An 18,066-nucleotide genomic window follows, 5' to 3' on the forward strand; every position below is an offset into this window, starting at 1 on the left:
GTTGAATCAGTCTTTGAACTCTCTCTTTTCTTTGCTCACTCTCTTATCCCGTTAATTCAAAAAAGTGTGATGCATATTCCAGTGCTTTTTCGCTGTTTTTTTTTATTTTGAATCACTTTGCTATTGATTTGAAGCTTTTTGTGTGACGTTTGCTCTTTCGGCTGCAGTGGTTGGCTCTTTGCGTTGCCTTTCGGCCAGGCTTGTATAATCGCTTGCCACCCAATTACGCTGCGTCGCCGCATTCAATGTTTGTTGCACATTGTGTTTCCACTTCCTCTTCCGTTCGGAGAGAAAACGGAGACACTGAGAGAGAGAGAGAAAGAGAGAAAGAGACAGAGAGCGACTGGAGCCGGAGAAAGAGAGGGAGTACATTCGTGCTTTTTGTTACGTGCGCCGTTACTAATGACACGAATGTGAATAAAAGCATTGAGCACGGGCTGTCCCTCTTCCTCTTCTTCCGCAAACGCCACCCCAACCCGCCCATCCCTAAAACACTGAGAAAAACTACCATGATTACATGGTAGAATTACCTAATTGCATTTTAAAGTTTAAATAAAAATATATGCCTAAAGCATTTATGATTTGAATATATTTTATGAATATATTATATTATTTAATGAATTCGAGAATATAATATTTTTTCCGCTGCATAAAACTCCCCAGTTGTTTCCCAGTATTTGTTTTAGAGCGAGAGCGCAGCGATATGCGAATAATTATAAATTAAATAATTATACAACACAAGCAAGAAAACAGCTTTGCAACTGATTGTGGCTGCCGACGCTGTTGTTTTTTCCCCCACCTGCACTGGCCGCTGTTTTTGCTGCTCGTGCTGTGGAACACCTGTAAAACAAAGGCAGCTCTATCTGCAACAATAGACGCAACTCTAGCAACCTAAAGCAATCTAAGCCAATGTCGATGTCGTGCTCCAGAGCGGATGCAGCTTTATATGTAGCCAGCAGAGCCCCAAAGCTCTGTACACATAGCATATACTACACAGTGATTGCTCTCAAAAGTCCACTTTCGGAATACAATTAAAATTTATAGCGACAGTAAACCAAAAACGAGAGAACTATATTGTCGATACCCTCGACTACTACATACCCATTTCTCAGGTAGAGGGACCATGGGTCTGCGATCTGCATGCTCAATTGTAACATTTTACACAGATCATCTTGGATAGTAGTCCTGCCTAAGAATATATATATGTATATACTTTATAGGGTCGTTCTTTCTGCTACATACTTTTTACTTTAGTATACTCTTTGCGAGTAGAAGGTATGCAAATTTGGCAGGAAAACGTTTTTGATACTTTTTATTAGACAAAACCAAACTAAATTTATTAAATGGAACCTGTACGATCTATTAAATCGAAACAATAATATAACAAATACACTTGAGTAAAAAAATAACGTTAATAAAAGAATATTCAAGATTTCCATTAAGTTTGATATGTTCTTACGAAAAATTCAATTACAACGGCTCAAGCTATACAAATGAGCTTACAGAAATGTTGATATAATTATAACCACTGCCATTTAATTGTAATTTTGATTAGTTTTTTACCTTTAAAAAAGTCCATTCAGAATACAAAAACCCAAGCCTTTACTGCCAAGTTCTTTGAATATAAATTTCCCCTTATCTGCCAATTAACCAAAAACCACTGCAATTTAAAGTGAACCAGAAAACCAACACAATTTTCGTAAAAACTTTAAAACAGCGAAAAACTTGTTCAACAAAATTGCAATTACAAACCAAAGTTCCTAAGAAACGAACGAAACACACAAAAAAGAAAATCAAAAGGGAAAACAAGTTGGGACTGTTCTAGTCACAGCAAAACACATCAGCAGAAACAACTAGAAAAGCCACAACCACTAATAGTTGCTAAATAACACAAATATTCAGCTCTTAGCATTAGGTTGTTCTTTTTGTGAGTTTGTGATTTGTATTTTGTTGTATTTTCTGTACTTTGTGAGTGGGCCCCGGCAGCAGCAGCATTCTCAGCGATTGTGATTGAGAACTCCCCTGAAGCGTTTGTACCCGTACACATATTGGCAGTAGGCGACTTGTTTTGGCCAATAATTCCATGACTTGTTCCAAGGCTGGGCCCGAGTCGTGAGATTAAGCGAAATTCGTTTGTTTGAACAGCTTTTTACTCGATTCATTCGGTTCGTTCGGTTCTTATGGATGGTATATGGTACGAATGTATATGTACATACATATGTATATTCCATATGACGAAACACAAAAAACCAGAGACAGTGGCAAGTGTTGTCACAATTGTAACAGAGATGTCTCGGGATCGTTTTCGAGCTCTTGAGACTCTCGAAAAAGGTTCTTGAACTTTACGACGAAGTGTATTTTAAAAAACAAAAATCCACTCTGAAGAAAGTGTGGGGTTTATAGCCCGAGATTTCCATACATACATATTTATAACCATATAGAGATCTTGATCTTGGGACAACAACGCTCTTATACGTATGCCTGTGCGGGGTGTATTTCCCTTTCTATTCATTGTTTTCATTGCGAATTCTCACGCACTTCGCACATAAGCCTCATATGATTTATGATCACGCGGCCTTTGCCTTTGTGTGCAAAGTGGATCAGGTCAGTAGATTGCTAATCAGCTAATCAGATCGTGGGTGATCTCAAATAGTAAACCTAAACTTGGGCCCACTGCCAGGTGCACTTTCCCAAGGCACGTTTTTGGAGCCTTCAACGTGTCTGAATCAATGTGGAATATGTCGGAATATATCGGAATATATCGGGGTATGTGCAACTGTCTGCGCTTGCTGCCAAATCGATGTTGTTATGCCCGATGTCTGCGTGTCTGACATATTCAATTTGAATATTGTTTATTCACCAGTCCCGCTTCCACTTCCACTCTCTCTGGCCTGCTGTTTCGCTTTTTTCCTCATTTTTTCAGCCTGCTTCTAGTCTGCAGTTGACAACTGGCGACTTTTACTGGCGATCGACGATCAACGATCAGCAATCGACGTTGACCCAAAAAGCAGAAAAGCCGCAAAGTTGATTGAATGCGATTGCAGACTGTAAACTGCGACTCTCTCGTTGTTGCTTTAATAAACAAATACAATTCTGTTTCTGCAAGTATCATTCGCCAGCCTGTGGGTTCATCTTAAAAAGTGCGGTGTGATGGTTCGATATGTCCAGTATGATCAGGGTGTTTGGTGGCTTTCAGCAGTTCCAAATAATACTTCTAAAAGTGGGGCATACAAGTATGTTCAAGAAACAATACATGGTTTTCTGTCAGTAATTTTCAGAGATTGATGCGTCTAACATCTGCATCTAGCGTGGTTATTTAATGATTGTGTTAAACGAAATGCTCAAATTAAGTAACTGCTGACTCAGTTGGAATTTAAAATTGCTTCCAATTAAAATGTTTTGACATCTAACTGAAATCCACGACAGCCCATATATGTCAACTTAATTAATTCCATAACTATCCGTATTTGACGTGTGATTCATGTACAAAAGGTGAATCAATGCAGTTGAATGAAGCTAAATGCAAAGACACGAAATTCGAAAATGGTATAGAGTGTATACAACTATTCTTAGGTAAGTTTTGGCTATCTGGGGTATACAACAGTCTGTAAGTTTCCCGAGAAACTTATTGTTCTAAGTGATCTGTGAATTCTCTGGCGCTCTCTCTCTTTCTCATAGTTTCATATATTGTCATACTGGCTTTCTAACCCCGACAATTGCCAGTCATAAAGCGTGTTCTATGAATTTTTTTTATGACAAGCGCGCTTTTTGAAGGGCACTCTCAATCGTTGACGTTTCGAAACGCTCGCGCTTTACGGGGCGTATACGCAATACGCGAACAACAAATGTGGTTTTGACTAACGGAAGTGTCACGGTGAACAATTATTATCAAACAAAATGCTTTATCTTAGGCTAAAACACTGACTTTGAATTGTGACCGAAATAGAGGTAAAAAACAAAAAGAATGTAGCCGCGCGACGCGACACTTGGAATTCCAAAACTAAACCAAAGATAAAATGGCAAAGCATGATGCGCAGCCGCTCGTAAATAAATTAATACACCCAATCAACAAAACATCGAAACGACAAGAAAACAAATCAATTTGCAAATAAATAACCGAAAGTAACCAACCAAAAAGCGAACACAAAGGGGAAATTCCAATAATAATAATAAAAAACACAATTGCATGTCGACGGTGAAGGCGAAAGTAAGAGCCGTCGCCCCCTTCACCCTCCGAGTCGCATGAAGAATTCCACAAACCACAATGTCCAGGTGTGACAACCACAAATCCCGCCGCCAACAGCTGCCCGTTCCGGCGCCCCTGTCGTCCTCCCACTCTCACTCCAACTCCTCCTCGTCCCGCTCGCAAGGACACCACCACCACATCCATTCGAGCAACTCGGATCTGGGCGGCAGTGAGTCCTTCCTGCAATATTGCAGCGACAGCGAAAAGAGGCCACCGCCTATTGTGGTGGTTGTGGGCGATGGCAGGAGCCGGGTGCGTCGCGTGGTGCGCACCGCAACGCGGCACGTCACCGTGGTCAGTCTCTCCACCCGGCACAAGGAGACCCAGACGCACACCTCGCACCATGTGACGGCTGTCAGGTAAGCTTGGGGCGATCCCCAAAAACGCTTCTGAGTGTGGACTTCGATCCAGCTGTGCAGACACTTAAAAAAGAGTCTACGAAAACTACGTTCGATTTCTGGGATAATAAATAAAAGTTAAACTTTGTTTGCAACCTTGATGCATTCATTAAAAATGTGTAAAGCAAATTAAACATGTTAATCCCACCATGAATGACCGAAGATATGTAAAAAGGTTTATTGCTATCACCATTTGAATATTTTAATGTGATGAAGTGGGATTTGCAAAAAATATAATATGTATTTCGTTTGTCTTTCACTTGTTTTTCAACGTTTTAAGGGTTTTTTATAAAAAAAAGTATATACTTGAACTATATATTTTTTTTTTGTAAACCCAGTGTTAAAAATCTGTTTAAAACAAAATGTAGTTGACAAATTTTAAATATTGACAGACGAAAGTGGGCATTATATAAGCAATCTAAATTATCTTACGATATATCTGCACAACTTTGTTTTAAATTAAAAATGTGATTGTTTTTCAACGACTTGTAGGTAATCCGTTTCCTGCCAAATACATTTTTTTTCGAGTCCAAATATTTGTTCCAAGTGGTGTGCTTATCGCGCCCATTTGTTATTATCCCTTATCTTTATAGGACCTCCACATTGTTCTTGGGTCTGCTGTTGTTTTATGGGCTGACTATTCTTGGCCCAGTCAGCAAGTATCGGTAGAGATAAACCCCCTCAATTATTTATTAATACGCGCGGTATCGGAGTGTACTGTAAATATTTATTACCGGACGTCGAAGTCTTTGATTTTATAGAATTCCTTGAAGGAAATGTAATTCGATTTAGTAATTTACGGAGCTATTGGTACCAGTGGAGTGTAATTATACAAACAAAAATGTTCTGAGAACTTAGGGTTTTTCAAAAGCCTTAAATAATAAACATGTTGGGTTTGAAACTTGTCTAATATGGGCTGTGAACTCATGTGGAAGCTAAGATAGGCTACCTTCGAATTCAGCAAACAGAAAATGTTGCATACATATAGGCTTAACATGAAGTACATGGGATCCACATGTAAAATTGCTGAAAATTACAGAAACAGTAAAAGATATATAAATATAATATATAAAATATAGTATGCCAAAACTTTTAAAAACAAAACTACCAAAATCATTGTATCCGTAATTTTCCAGTCAAGTTTTATTTATTTTTGTCTAAATTTTGTACAAATTTTTGGCTGTCACCTGGCTTTCATTTACTGAAAAACTACAAAAAAAAAGAATGACCATGGAACTATTTGTTCGGCACAACCTTCAAAAGGTTGAACACTTCGCGACCTTCGAACTGAAATATTTCCTTATTATCTACGCCATCGTCGTCCTGATGATCCTGGGTGTCCCACTGGCTTTCCTACTTCAAAGCAAGGTATCGGCAAGCGAGAGGGATCGTTTTCAATTGGAAGCCAATCGATCGCGCGAGAATCCACTGAGGGGACAAGCCCGGCGACGAATCCGGGATTCGAGTGCCTAATAAGCTTTTAATATTGATGTTGATATTCATGGAAATACATTGAATGCGGCGCAGCAGCGGTCTGTTTGTAGTTTTTCTAGTCTCAAACCCCCCCACCCCAAAGTGTCTGGCCCGCTTGTGGCACACTCCATAAACGTAAAACCCCCTTTCAAAATGCACATAAACCCGAGAACCCGAGAAATCTAATGTAAAATCAATAATAATTACGCCGAGTAGGCCATCGGCGGTTGGGTCACGTCAACCGATTTGGACACTTGTTGCATACGAAAACAGGAGGAAGTCCGGTGCAGTTTTGGCTCGCGAGTGTCAGCTGAGATACAAGATACGAACTAAGATACACGAGATACTCAGATACTCAGACAGATACACAGATACTTGTTGGGATGGTCAAACAGACGGGCAGTCTTGAAAATTTAGCTCCACCATGTGCAACGTGCAACGGCAAACAATTAGGGCGACGTATGGCAGATGTTTTTCCTTCTCGAAAGCAGGACTCTTAAAAAATCTGAGGGTTGCGAGGAGGGGGAAGTGGCTACAATAACAAGCCAGTTCGGCAGGCAAAACTACCTGCCGTTGTTGTCCTTTCAGGAATTGAAAAAATGTATACGTACATCCCAAAGAAACCCTTGCAAAGCCACGCCAGGTGCAGCTGGAAAACTGGCGAAAAGAGTGTAGAAGAGATAGGCAGCAACAAGGATGCCCCTTTCAATTTTGTGTTTTCGTTATCCTTCGGCTTTCCTGCTGATCCTGTTTCTCGACTATAGGTGCAAATATGCAGCTGCCCTCGAATTTTTAAATCGATCTTCTGGGATGGTCCCGCTGCGTGAAGATTTCTGGTAGTCATGCGTATTGCTTACGTAGATAATGAATTAGCTGGGATTTTCTGGCAAATTGAATTAGGATTTCCAAGCTAAGGGAAAATCAATATAATGTTGAGGTGAATAGATTAAAGGAAAAATAATGTTCTGTGGCCTCATGTTGTGGAAATATGTGGGAAAGTATTCTAAAAATGATTTAATGGCACAACGAATCTGATTCAATCCCTAAAACAAAATTAAAATCGAATGTATTGCGAATAGTGATATTCGCAAAACAGTATATTCTGAAAAAAACCTTCGTAAATGAGGCAAGTTCCACATCCTTCAGATATCACTGCCAAACGTATCCTTTGAAATTTCCCCAATTGTTGCTTCAATCCAATAGCTTTGACGATCTCTGTGCCGATCAATAAGTTTGTCATCGTGGGCTAATCACTTCCCTCACTTTCCTTCCAACATATGGCGGGACTCTCTCTTTCTTACTCTACCTGTTTCGCTGCCTCGTTTCAATAATGGATCCTTTTACGCTTAGGACTTCTATTCTTTGAGTTAGGGGTAGTACAATTGTTCTTTTTGGGTAATCCGACGAGGGCAACACAAAACAGATGCATTTTGTGTGGGATTCGGCGTATATGTACGTGTGTAGGATGATCATGCACACGCACACGCACACGCACACGCACACTAATTTAATGAGCCATGCGAAACACGTTTTTGGAGGGAGCGAGATGGCTAGAGAATGAGATGGGTAGACAAATATACAAGAAGTATCGCTGCCGACGCGCTTGCGCAGTTAACTTCTTCCTCTACTTTGGTGGATCGTCGATCACCTTGTCGAGCGGCCGTCGAATGCTCGGTTTAGTTCAAACGCGAGCATCGCCGGGATCGGACGCTACCCTGGCCCACTGTATACAACCTATATAGAGCTGCCTTCCGCCGGGATTTGGTGTTTTTAGTGCTTCCCCTGACGCCGGACCAAACGACCGAAATTTAATTTGAATATCATTGTAAAGCGATCGCGGGACGCGTATTAATTAACGATATAGCGGCGATATTGAGATTCTCTCAGTCCATAACTGTGTCACAATGTGTCTGTAGGAAGACCACACCACCGCCTAGTGCATAAATCTTGAACGTTTTGTGATATTTTCCTCATCATGATCATTTGCATATCGGGTTTTATAATTGGCGAAAGGTAGGAACCCATTGCCTGACCCAGAAAACGAAAGTTCTCCTATCGTCTACTTAGATAAGCAAAAACTTAGGCTTGGTTTATTTATAAAAACTGGAAATTCCTTAGATCCCATGTTGATATGAAATTGAAGTGCCTACTTTAGGTTACCTTTGATTTCACAAATTTCCTATTTTAAACTATTTGGATGTCAAAGGTTTGGTGTATATCTCAAGAATAAATTGATTTCTATTGAATAACCTGTTTTATTCGGTATATTCATAGATAACTTCTTTTTATGTACATATGTATGTGTACTTACGATACAGTTTAAAAATATATATTATTAAACGTTTCATGTATATACACCAAAATTAAATTGCAGCGTAATGTGTAAATTAAACAGCGATTACTCTTGACTCAAAAGCCACACTTGTGCTTTGAATGTTTGCTTATCAATTTCGATAGCGAAGCTTGATAAAGAAATTATTTATATATAACGCCTTAGTTTTGTCGGTAGAAACGGACTGTTAAAAACGTATATTAGTTTCCGTCGAAACCCCAATGCAAGTAGTGTTCTAATCGGAGTCCTCGTTTTTGCACTTGCAGCTTTCCCCAGAAGAGCCTGGAGCGAAGTGGTTCCACCCAGTATGAGCTGGCTGGAGCGCAACAGCCGGGATCAGCCAATGCCTCCAACTGCACAGATAGCGGCAGTGTTGGCGGCTATGTTTACCTGCAGAATCACTACGCCCCCGGCGCCCACAGCTCCTCAGCCGCCATCAACTATCCTGCGCAACAGCATCCCCAGATGGTCTACCAAATCCAGCAGTATCCCACGTGCCATCAGCAGCAGCAACAGCAGCACCTCCAGCAACAGCAGCACTTGCATCAGACCGGCGCAGGTCACTACATGCAGGTCTCGGCGACGGGTGGTTGCCAGTATCACCATCATCACATGCTCCACGGCCACGGGCATCATGCCCACCATCACGGTGGGGCGGTGGTCATCGCCGGCAGTGGTGTGGGCACTGGCCTGGGATCAGGAGCCACCAGCGTGATCATGCAGCACCAGCAACAGCAGCAGCAGCAACAGAATATGCACAAGAAGAACTCCATCCGGAACGGCGGAGATGTCCTCAAGCGAACGCGAGCTCAGTCGGCGTAAGTATTTTCTCCGGGGATGTTGACAGTTGGGGTGCATTCAGCTGGCAATTATGTGCAGTCAGAAAGTAAATATTTGGGGGGCCCAAGGGAACCGTTTCTTATCAAAATGTATAATTTGGGTGGATAATTCAGAAGGTTTCTTAAATACTATTTTATCGAAATGTGTACTTTATAAGTAGAAAAAGCATGACATCCGCAAAATAATGATAAACAGATGGTTCTATTTTTAATACGGTAACCAAATATTATAGCATGACTTCAGAACTACCATTGAATAGATAAGTCAAATCTATGACTTTATTTTTAGACTCGGATTTATTGTTCTAGAAAAAGTGACTAAGTTTAATAACTAAATCATTTAAATTAAATTTATTAAATCGGAGACGTACACTTTTCAGTTTTCAGAGATATGAGCGGAAAATCAGCAATAAACTATTCATAGCCTGAGCTTATTCACAGTTTTGTTGTTATCAGCTATAAAATATTTGCCATGATTAAAAATTCATTATCTTGAGAATGTGACCTGTATACAAACAAAAAACGAACGGCAATGCTTAATTTGATTTCAGTGCTTAAATTTTCTTTATTTGAATTTGGGAATATACTCCCTCTTAAAGAGACAGTTTTTACAGACAGTTTCGGCATGAATTGCATGATTAAACCATTTCACCATTTTTGTGTAAACAATCCATCAAGCTGAGGGTTAGCAACAGAAGCTCGTCTGCTTATCTAATTAGTTATCTGTAAAAAAGTAAAAGTGTGCCTGCCTCCGGGGGATTGACCATTCGTCAGCTGAATGAGTTTGAACTTTGTCCGCTCGTTGAGCACTTGAAAAGTCATCATTGGATATACAGGTGGTATCTTAGATTAGGAGCCGTCACAAGATAGCGACGTCCATGCAAATATTTGTGCTACTGCAGTGCATCTTCTCAAGTGGGTCGAGGCAGCTGCATAATGGCAAATTCGGAAAGTTCTTGTTGCTCGATAGTTTGCCATTGGGGGAATGTCCCAGAATATGTTTTCAAAACAATCTTTATAGCGCCATGATGAGTAATTTCGACTGTCTGCAGATGGAGTGGAGTATCGATCGAAAGTAACGATTGCTTGTGGCGCGAGGCACACAGCAATAAGCAAAATTATTGCCTCTCGAGAGGCGAATGTTAATCAGGTCGATAGCCCAGAGGGGCGACAGTGACGACGCCAGGGAGAATTGTATTTCAAAGATACTCGTGCGCTATCTTATCGGGCGGGGCAACAAAACATTCGGTCTCCGGCGTAGACTTTTGTCAGTTATTTGCAAATTTCCAGCCAAGCAAGCACACATCGCACCATCCATTCCAACACACCGGATGCCTCCAAATACTTATCGGATATATCTCTTTGATCTCCCTCAACAGCTACGAACTCTCACAAGATCTGCTCGAGAAACAGATCGAGCTGCTGGAGCGCAAGTACGGCGGAGTGCGAGCCCGTAACGCAGCGGTCACTATTCAGCGCGCCTTCCGTCACTACATGATGGTCAAGAAATTCGCCTCGATCACGGCGATGGCCAAAGCCGAGAAGCGTCTGAGCCGACGGATGGTGGTCACAGCCAGTAGTCTTGGATTGGCGGAGGAGGGTGCCTCCTCCTCGTCTGCCTACGGAAGTGCCACGGAATCTCAGCTCACCGAGCAGCAACAGCAACAACAAGCGCAGCAGCAACAGCAGCAGCCACGTGTCACAATCATGGCGGGTCCGGCGGGAGCAGCTTCTCCGGGCTTATCCCGGACGCCACCAACGCGATCGCTTTCCATGCGGGAGCGACGTCAGCTGGACTGCAGTCCCATACCGCGTAGTCAGTCAGGTGAGTGAAGATAAGGGACGTCTGCCACCTGGATAGCAAATAGTGTGACGAAAATTGCATCAGCTAGGCCAATTATTTTTTTGCAAGTTAAAGACTAAATATAGGTACTATGGCCTAAGGTTTCGTATAAAGAGCTTCATGTAAATCCTTAAGATTTCAAACGCGTATATTACTTAAATCCAAAAGCAGCCATTTCGCATGAAATTTTAAATGCAGTCCATATTGCTGTTCAGTTTGTCTTGAAGTGTCTAAAATACTAAACAATTCCCCGAATTTACTTTGACTTATTGGTTTACTTTATCTGTTTTGTCTGACCCTTGAGGTGATTTCAAAATAAATATAAGTTTAACGATCTCAATGAATCTTACAACGTTGACTTGAAATTGACATTTACAAATAACTGTAAAAAAATGTGCAATTTAAAATGTTTTATTTTCAACATTCATAAAAAACATTATCTTAATGGTCAAATATGCCATAAAAAACCATAATTGCGTCTTAACCTTGTTTTATCAAACTCAACTAGATATGTTAAGCCTATATATTTAAAATTGAGATCACAAATAATATATATTCAAATTACGCGTAAAGTGTAAACAGAAGTGCTATCCTGGGAGGTACTGGTTTCAAAACACTATTATCCATGAGGTCACAAAATCGTAATACTTTTATAAACATTTTACTAACATTTTCCTATTTGCAGGAGCGTCTCCCGCCTCCATATCGAGCTCGATAGTCAGCACATCGGCTCTAGCCTCACATCCACATGTTAACCTGCTGCACGCGGCAGAGCCACATTATTATAATGCCCAGGCACTGCCTCAGGGGGCTGCTTACTACACTAGTTACCATGGATCACCGCACGACATAAGCTATGCCAGTTCGGCGGACACCTCGCTAAATGCCTCGTGGGTAAACACGAGCGGCCACTCCCCGCACACGCCCTACTATTCGGCGGCCCAGATTTATATGAGACCCAAGGGCGGCAGCACCACGCCCACGCCCAGTTGCAGTGGCAGCACAGGGAGCGGCAGTGGAGGCAGCGGGAGTGGCAGCAGCAAGAAGGTGCCTCCGGAGGTGCCCAAACGCACCAGCTCCATTACCGCACAACAGCAGACACAGCTTCTTTTGCTGCAGCGCCAGACACCGCCACCTCCTTCGCTGCTGAGGACCAATGGCCTGTGCAAAACGGCCGAGAACGGCAGTCTGACCTCCGTGCAGAGTTCCGGATCGGATTCGAGTGTTACCTCAGCGGAACGCAACCTAAACAGCGATTTGGGCTCGGATCGCAGTAACTCACCGCATACATGGAAACGAGGAACAGCCCTAAATAGTTCCCAGCAGTTCTCCACCCACTCGGCAGATTCAGCGGGAGCGGTGTCTGGTGGAGGAGTTGGAGTTACTGGAGGGGCCGGTGTTTATGCCGCTCAAATGCAGGCCGCCGTTGCAGCAGCTACAGCGGCAGGAGGAATACCACCAGCTGATGACCATGCCATCTCCTCGCACACGAGTGCCGCTCAGTATGAGCAGCATGAGCAGCAGCAACACGAGCAGCAGCAGTTGCAGGCGGCAGCTGCAGCTGCAGGAGTGGCACAAAACTACAAGATGTCGGAGACGATACGCAAGCGACAGTATCGCGTTGGACTCAATCTGTTCAACAAGAAGCCGGAGAAGGGCATTACCTATCTGATCAGGCGAGGATTCCTTGAGAATACTCCACAGGGCGTCGCTCGTTTTCTCATCACCCGTAAGGGTTTGTCCCGGCAAATGATCGGCGAGTATCTGGGGAATTTGCAGAACCAGTTTAACATGGCCGTGCTCAGTTGCTTTGCCATGGAATTGGACCTCTCCGGCCGGCAAGTGGATGTGGCTTTGCGAAAGTTCCAGGCCTATTTCCGCATGCCTGGAGAGGCTCAAAAGATTGAGCGGCTCATGGAGATCTTCTCACAGCGCTACTGTGAATGCAATGCAGATATTGTAGGGCGACTGAGATCATCAGATACGGTGAGTCTAAGAGCTAATTATAATTTCGTACGATCTCTTATTTATGTTTTCTTATTTTAAAGATCTTTGTCCTGGCTTTTGCCATAATCATGCTGAACACGGATCTGCACACACCCAATCTAAAGCCGGAACGTCGCATGCGTGTCGAGGACTTTATCAAAAATCTGCGCGGCATCGACGACTGTCACGACATCGACAAGGACATGCTGATGGGCATTTATGACCGTGTCAAGTCCGACGAATTTAAACCCGGCAGCGACCATGTTACTCAAGTGATGAAGGTCCAGGCCACTATTGTGGGCAAGAAACCAAATCTAGCGCTGCCCCATCGTCGTCTTGTCTGCTATTGCCGACTCTACGAGATTCCTGACGTGAACAAGAAGGAGCGACCTGGTGTGCATCAGCGCGAGGTGTTCCTGTTTAACGATCTGCTGGTCATTACCAAAATATTTAGCAAAAAGAAGACCTCCGTGACGTACACATTCCGCAACAGTTTCCCGCTATGCGGCACCGTTGTCACCCTGCTGGACATGCCCAACTATCCGTTTTGCATTCAGCTCTCCCAGAAAGTGGATGGAAAGATCTTGATCACCTTTAACGCCCGCAACGAACACGATCGATGCAAGTTTGCCGAGGATCTTAAAGAGTCAATTAGCGAGATGGACGAGATGGAGTCGCTGCGCATTGAGGCCGAACTGGAGCGCCAGAAGTCGGCGCGCAATCGAGCACCTGGCAATGCGGAGAATCGTGACAGTGGCGTGGCCGATGTGGAGGTCTGCCCATGTCCGTATCAGTCAGGATCCCAAGCAGCTGGTGAACAGGCTCCAAACTCCGCTGATAACTCGCAACAGCTGAAGCGCAGTGCGCTGAGCAACAGCCTTCTCGACATGCACGAACAATGTGAGTTTACCTCATTATACGTAGCAAAAACGCTTAGAGCTTAAGTTCAAATGTGATTTTTAATTTTTTTCAAAAGCATGTATTGTTCAGTAGTTGCTTAGATAAAAAAATATGTAGACTTTACTGACTGGTTTTTTGTATCACCTACCAGTTGGCAATGAGAAACCTCAGCGTCGTGGCAGCGTTGGCTCCCTGGACAGCGGCATGAGCATCTCTTTCCAGTCCACTACAACCTCCAGCGCTTCGAGGGAAAATGCCGCTGCCATTGCGGCTGCAGCAAATGCAGCTGCAGCAGCCAAGATGCGATTTAACATGCCGCCAACGGCAGCGATTGCCGCGCCCAGCAATGTATATGCAGCGCCGGGAATGCAGGCGTATACCCACGCCAACTTTGTGCAGCAGTCACAGGCCGCTTACATGTTGCAGCAGCAGCAAATGCTCCAGCAGCAGGCACAAATGCAAGCTCAGGCACAGGCCCAAGCACAGGCCCAAGCTCAAGCTCAGGCGCAGGCGCAGCCGCTTACAGGCCGAATACCGGGTCGCGAGCGAAAGGCATCGCGGACGGATGAGAACGGACGGTCGACGGAGGTCTAAGTCATCTAATGTACATTTTAGTTATTGAGCAAAGCGATAATTATTAAATATATATAGCGTATTGAATGAAATATCTGTATAATCCGAATCGAAACGACCCGAACGCCATTTTCTTCAACACCTAACCCACACACAGCGTACGAGTATATAGTGAATTCTTAATGTTCCTTCGTTCTCTGCTAATATTAGTGTAAATAAATTAAACATTTGTCAGTTTTACACTATCTACACACTTAAAATAAGTTTCTAAAACTACTTGTATATACATCAGCATACTATAATACACCCACAATCTATGAAAATTATTCTCTAAATATGCATATGTATTATTGTATAACTCTAATCTTCTCGAGACACTGTAACACCAATTTACCCATGGGCAACTTTTATGCCCATACCCGTTTCGATCTATCCCTTTACGAATTACAAACAGCGATTGGCGAATGTAGTTTGATTAGCATATACCAACAACACTACCCCGATAAGTGCGCGCTATGTATATTATATATTTTGTTTACCCTTCATTTTCTCTGTGTAACTAAAAAATGAAGTTCGTGTATACCGCGTGTGTGTGTATATACCCTGAATATTAATTTTAAAGCAATTAGCTATAATTATTCATATTTATAGAGCCAAAACTACCCAAAACCTAAAATATTAAATACGAATATAACAAACACGAAATATATGAAAACTAAACAATATGTATATGAAAAAGCAAAAGACTTAAAAATTTCAATAAATGAAAAGAAATAATACCAATGATCAGTTGATCGTTTTTATTTATTAGCTGGGTGTTTAAATAAATGGAATCGATACATTTTCAGAATTTAAATATTTGGTTGCAAGGTGAAATTGAAGTTCGGAAACCCCCATGAAATGTAGGAAGACATTACATTATATATTTACTTTAATATCGTTTTATTAGTGATTCAACTTATTTTGTATTATTGCTGACTTTACTAATTAAGGCCTTGTACAAAAGTATTGTATTTCCGTTTTAGTTCTAAATTCTATGTTCGTAGTACATCTCTGTTCTCTTGCGGTTCGCGTCAGTATAGATAGGATTGCATTTTGGGCGTTGTTAGTATAAACAATTGTTTTGAATAATGTACACAAAAGTAAGGATAACATAGTGATTTTGTGGATTTTTACATAAATCGGATTGCTTAAACAGAAGCCGCTTGGCGGTGTCTCTCTGGTTAAAAGCGAAATACGAACTGGCATAAGAAATAATAAGCATTAAAATTAATCTAAACGTATTTTGGCACTGTAAATTAAAGTTTGCTTCCGATAAAACCCTAAAGAAAGATACATACAAATTGCTGCTATCGTCGAATGGGGAAATCAAATGGTAATAAATTACACAAGATTCTTGCCAAATGCGGACAGTAGATAACTCCTATCTAGACCCTAAGATCTTGTCGTTTGATTAAGCTAAGAAGCTAAGAGGCTACGATGCTCCGAAAAACCCACAGCGATGATCTCTGTTGGGGAGGAGGAGATGCCTTATCTCTGGCCTAGACCATTCCGAAGTCGGTGCAAACGGATGCAGTTGGTCCTGCCGTCGCTGGCTGGTTGTTCTGCTGCTTCTCCTGCGAATTATTTGCCACCGCTGCCGCCGCCGCCGCTGCTGCCATGTTGAGTTCCACCAGGGTGTCGATGCTGTTGAGGCTCACACCCTGAAGGATCTTTCTCGCTGCCAAGGACGTAAAGTTGAAGGACAAGTCGGTCAGACTGGGAAAGTTATAAAGCTCTTCGCCGCCGTTGGCCAGTACGCTGCCCATTCCTTGCTCCAAAGATTCCTTGGTCAAGCTGAGTCGTCTATCGATGGCCTCCTTATCAATAGACTTATCATTCGCCAGATCTTTTAGAGCCAAGTTGGGCTCACTACCCAGTGGATTGCTTGATTTGTGTAGCAAGTGGGCCAGCGCCAGTTCATCGCCATTCATAGAGCACTTTTGCAGCTGACATACGGACTCATAGCACAGATTCTTGAGGTCGGTACTACTGTTCATCATCATGTTGTTGCTCTGCGAGGCACCCACATCCTTTGAACTCTTCTCGTAAAAATGCAGGTTGCCCACCGAGCCGGCAATCTCAAAATCCTGCTTGGCTAGTGCTGCCAGTTTATGAGGAGCATCCGCACTAGGCGAATTAGGTTGGGATTCATTCTTCAGCACGTTGTTCTTGTATGCAATGCCATTGGTCAGCTGGAGGCACAGTTTTCGACTGTTGTTCATGGTGGCATCGTTATTGGTGTTCTTGGCGTACTTTCCTCCATCATAAACAGGGGTCTCCGGTTCAACAGCACACGTGCTCTCCGGGGAACACTCACTGATGAAGGATATGGAGTCGCAGGTTTCCGAATTGGCCTCCGTTTCACTAAGTGGCTGCTCGGAAACAGTTTCCGGCTTAACAGGCGTAGATGTAGCCACTGGAGCAGCGGAAGTCTGCTTGGACAGGGTTTTCTTGATGATCTCTCCCTTCTCGTTCGTCATCGTCTCATTGTTGATGATAAACACATTGGAGTTCTCCAGCATCTTGCCGTTCTCCAGGGTAATAACACTCCTTACCGGTGAGTTTTGGACAAAGATCTTGGTGCTGGGTATGCTTTGATTGCCATTCGAGGTGGTAACCTGTAGTGTAATGGAGTTATTGCTGTTGGAGGTGGTAACACCGTTGCTTCCACTCGCCGGATAAATTTCCTCCATGATGCGACTAGGCGTACTGGCTCTTTGTCTTTGCGCCTGTGCCTCGGCCACTCGTGCCCTCATGGCCTGATGACGTGGTGTCCCCCGTGGAGAACCGTTTAGTAGAAGAATCGAACGAGAACTCCCATTGTTACTGCTCGATGGTGGTGCTATCACCGCCGTATTGGTGGAGCATTGCGAGTCCAGACTAGAGTGGCCGCTGGTCTTTTGGCTAAAGGACACCTTGCCGCTGTCAATACTCGATGGACCGCTGGCGAGCATCGAGGTCGTCTTGCAGGACTCGAGGCTCGAGGGACCACTGCTTTGCAGGCTCCGGTATGTGGCCTTGTTGTCCAGGCAGCTGTTGATGATCAGTCCGTCCGTGTGGCGCTTGGCCGCCGTCGCTTTCAGCGTGGCGGATCGTGATGGCGAGCTCTCGAAAATGTGTTTCCCAATCACCGACTTCTGTGCCGTCTTTGGCGGCGTTGGTGTCACAGATCCTCCGTGACCATGACTCAAGCGCGACGAATGATTTGTCTTGGCCGTGGTGGTCGGAATCGACTGCGTGGAACGAGGTAGCGAACTGCTGCAGTACACCGGCGATCGGCGGCGGATGGGCGAGCAATCCCTGGAGGAAATCAGAAACGTCGACTCGCTGGACATGTGGCGTCGATGGCGACGGGGCAACGTCGAGGAGCGCTGGCTCAGCTCTGAGCCGTCGTAGAACGTCGAGTTGGACAGCGTGTGAGCAACGGGCATGTC

At 43.5% G+C, this 18,066-nt stretch overlaps 3 protein-coding genes across 6 annotated transcripts in view; 2 read left to right on the forward strand and 1 right to left on the reverse strand.

Annotated features, from left to right (window-relative positions):
- The window catches only part of LOC122618449 (IQ motif and SEC7 domain-containing protein 1), a 41,755-nt gene extending 26,422 nt beyond the window's left edge, over positions 1-15,333 (forward strand). Inside the window, exons 2-7 of one of the 3 annotated variants that reach the window (XM_043794894.1) lie at positions 3,912-4,605; positions 8,716-9,267; positions 10,668-11,113; positions 11,817-13,117; positions 13,180-14,017; positions 14,169-15,333. In XM_043794894.1, the coding sequence (XP_043650829.1) occupies positions 4,265-4,605; positions 8,716-9,267; positions 10,668-11,113; positions 11,817-13,117; positions 13,180-14,017; positions 14,169-14,611 (3,921 nt within the window). In that variant the 5' untranslated portion in view covers positions 3,912-4,264 and the 3' untranslated portion in view covers positions 14,612-15,333. The remainder of the gene's footprint in view (positions 1-3,911; positions 4,606-8,715; positions 9,268-10,667; positions 11,114-11,816; positions 13,118-13,179; positions 14,018-14,168) is intronic. The other 2 variants (XM_043794893.1, XM_043794895.1) reach the window with 2 other exon arrangements.
- LOC122618450 lies at positions 5,753-6,173 on the forward strand. Its single transcript, XM_043794896.1, has one exon. It carries the CDS (start codon positions 5,869-5,871, stop codon positions 6,115-6,117), a length of 249 nt encoding a protein of 82 aa, XP_043650831.1. The 5' UTR covers positions 5,753-5,868; the 3' UTR covers positions 6,118-6,173.
- A 171-nt stretch (positions 15,334-15,504) lies between the features above and the next one.
- Positions 15,505-18,066, reverse strand: part of LOC122616903 — a 57,046-nt gene continuing 54,484 nt past the window's right edge. For both annotated transcript variants that reach the window (XM_043792491.1, XM_043792492.1), the window contains one exon: positions 15,505-18,066. In XM_043792491.1, coding sequence (XP_043648426.1) covers positions 16,132-18,066 — 1,935 coding nt within the window. In that variant the 3' untranslated portion in view covers positions 15,505-16,131.

The sequence above is a fragment of the Drosophila teissieri genome, chromosome 3L (assembly GCF_016746235.2).
Source record: "Drosophila teissieri strain GT53w chromosome 3L, Prin_Dtei_1.1, whole genome shotgun sequence".
Taxonomy (NCBI): Eukaryota; Metazoa; Arthropoda; class Insecta; order Diptera; family Drosophilidae; genus Drosophila; species Drosophila teissieri.

Excerpts from the sequence above, each read along its gene's own strand:
- LOC122618450 (XM_043794896.1), top strand. The coding sequence starts at position 5,869 with ATGACCATGGAACTATTTGTTCGGCACAACCTTCAAAAGGTTGAACAC.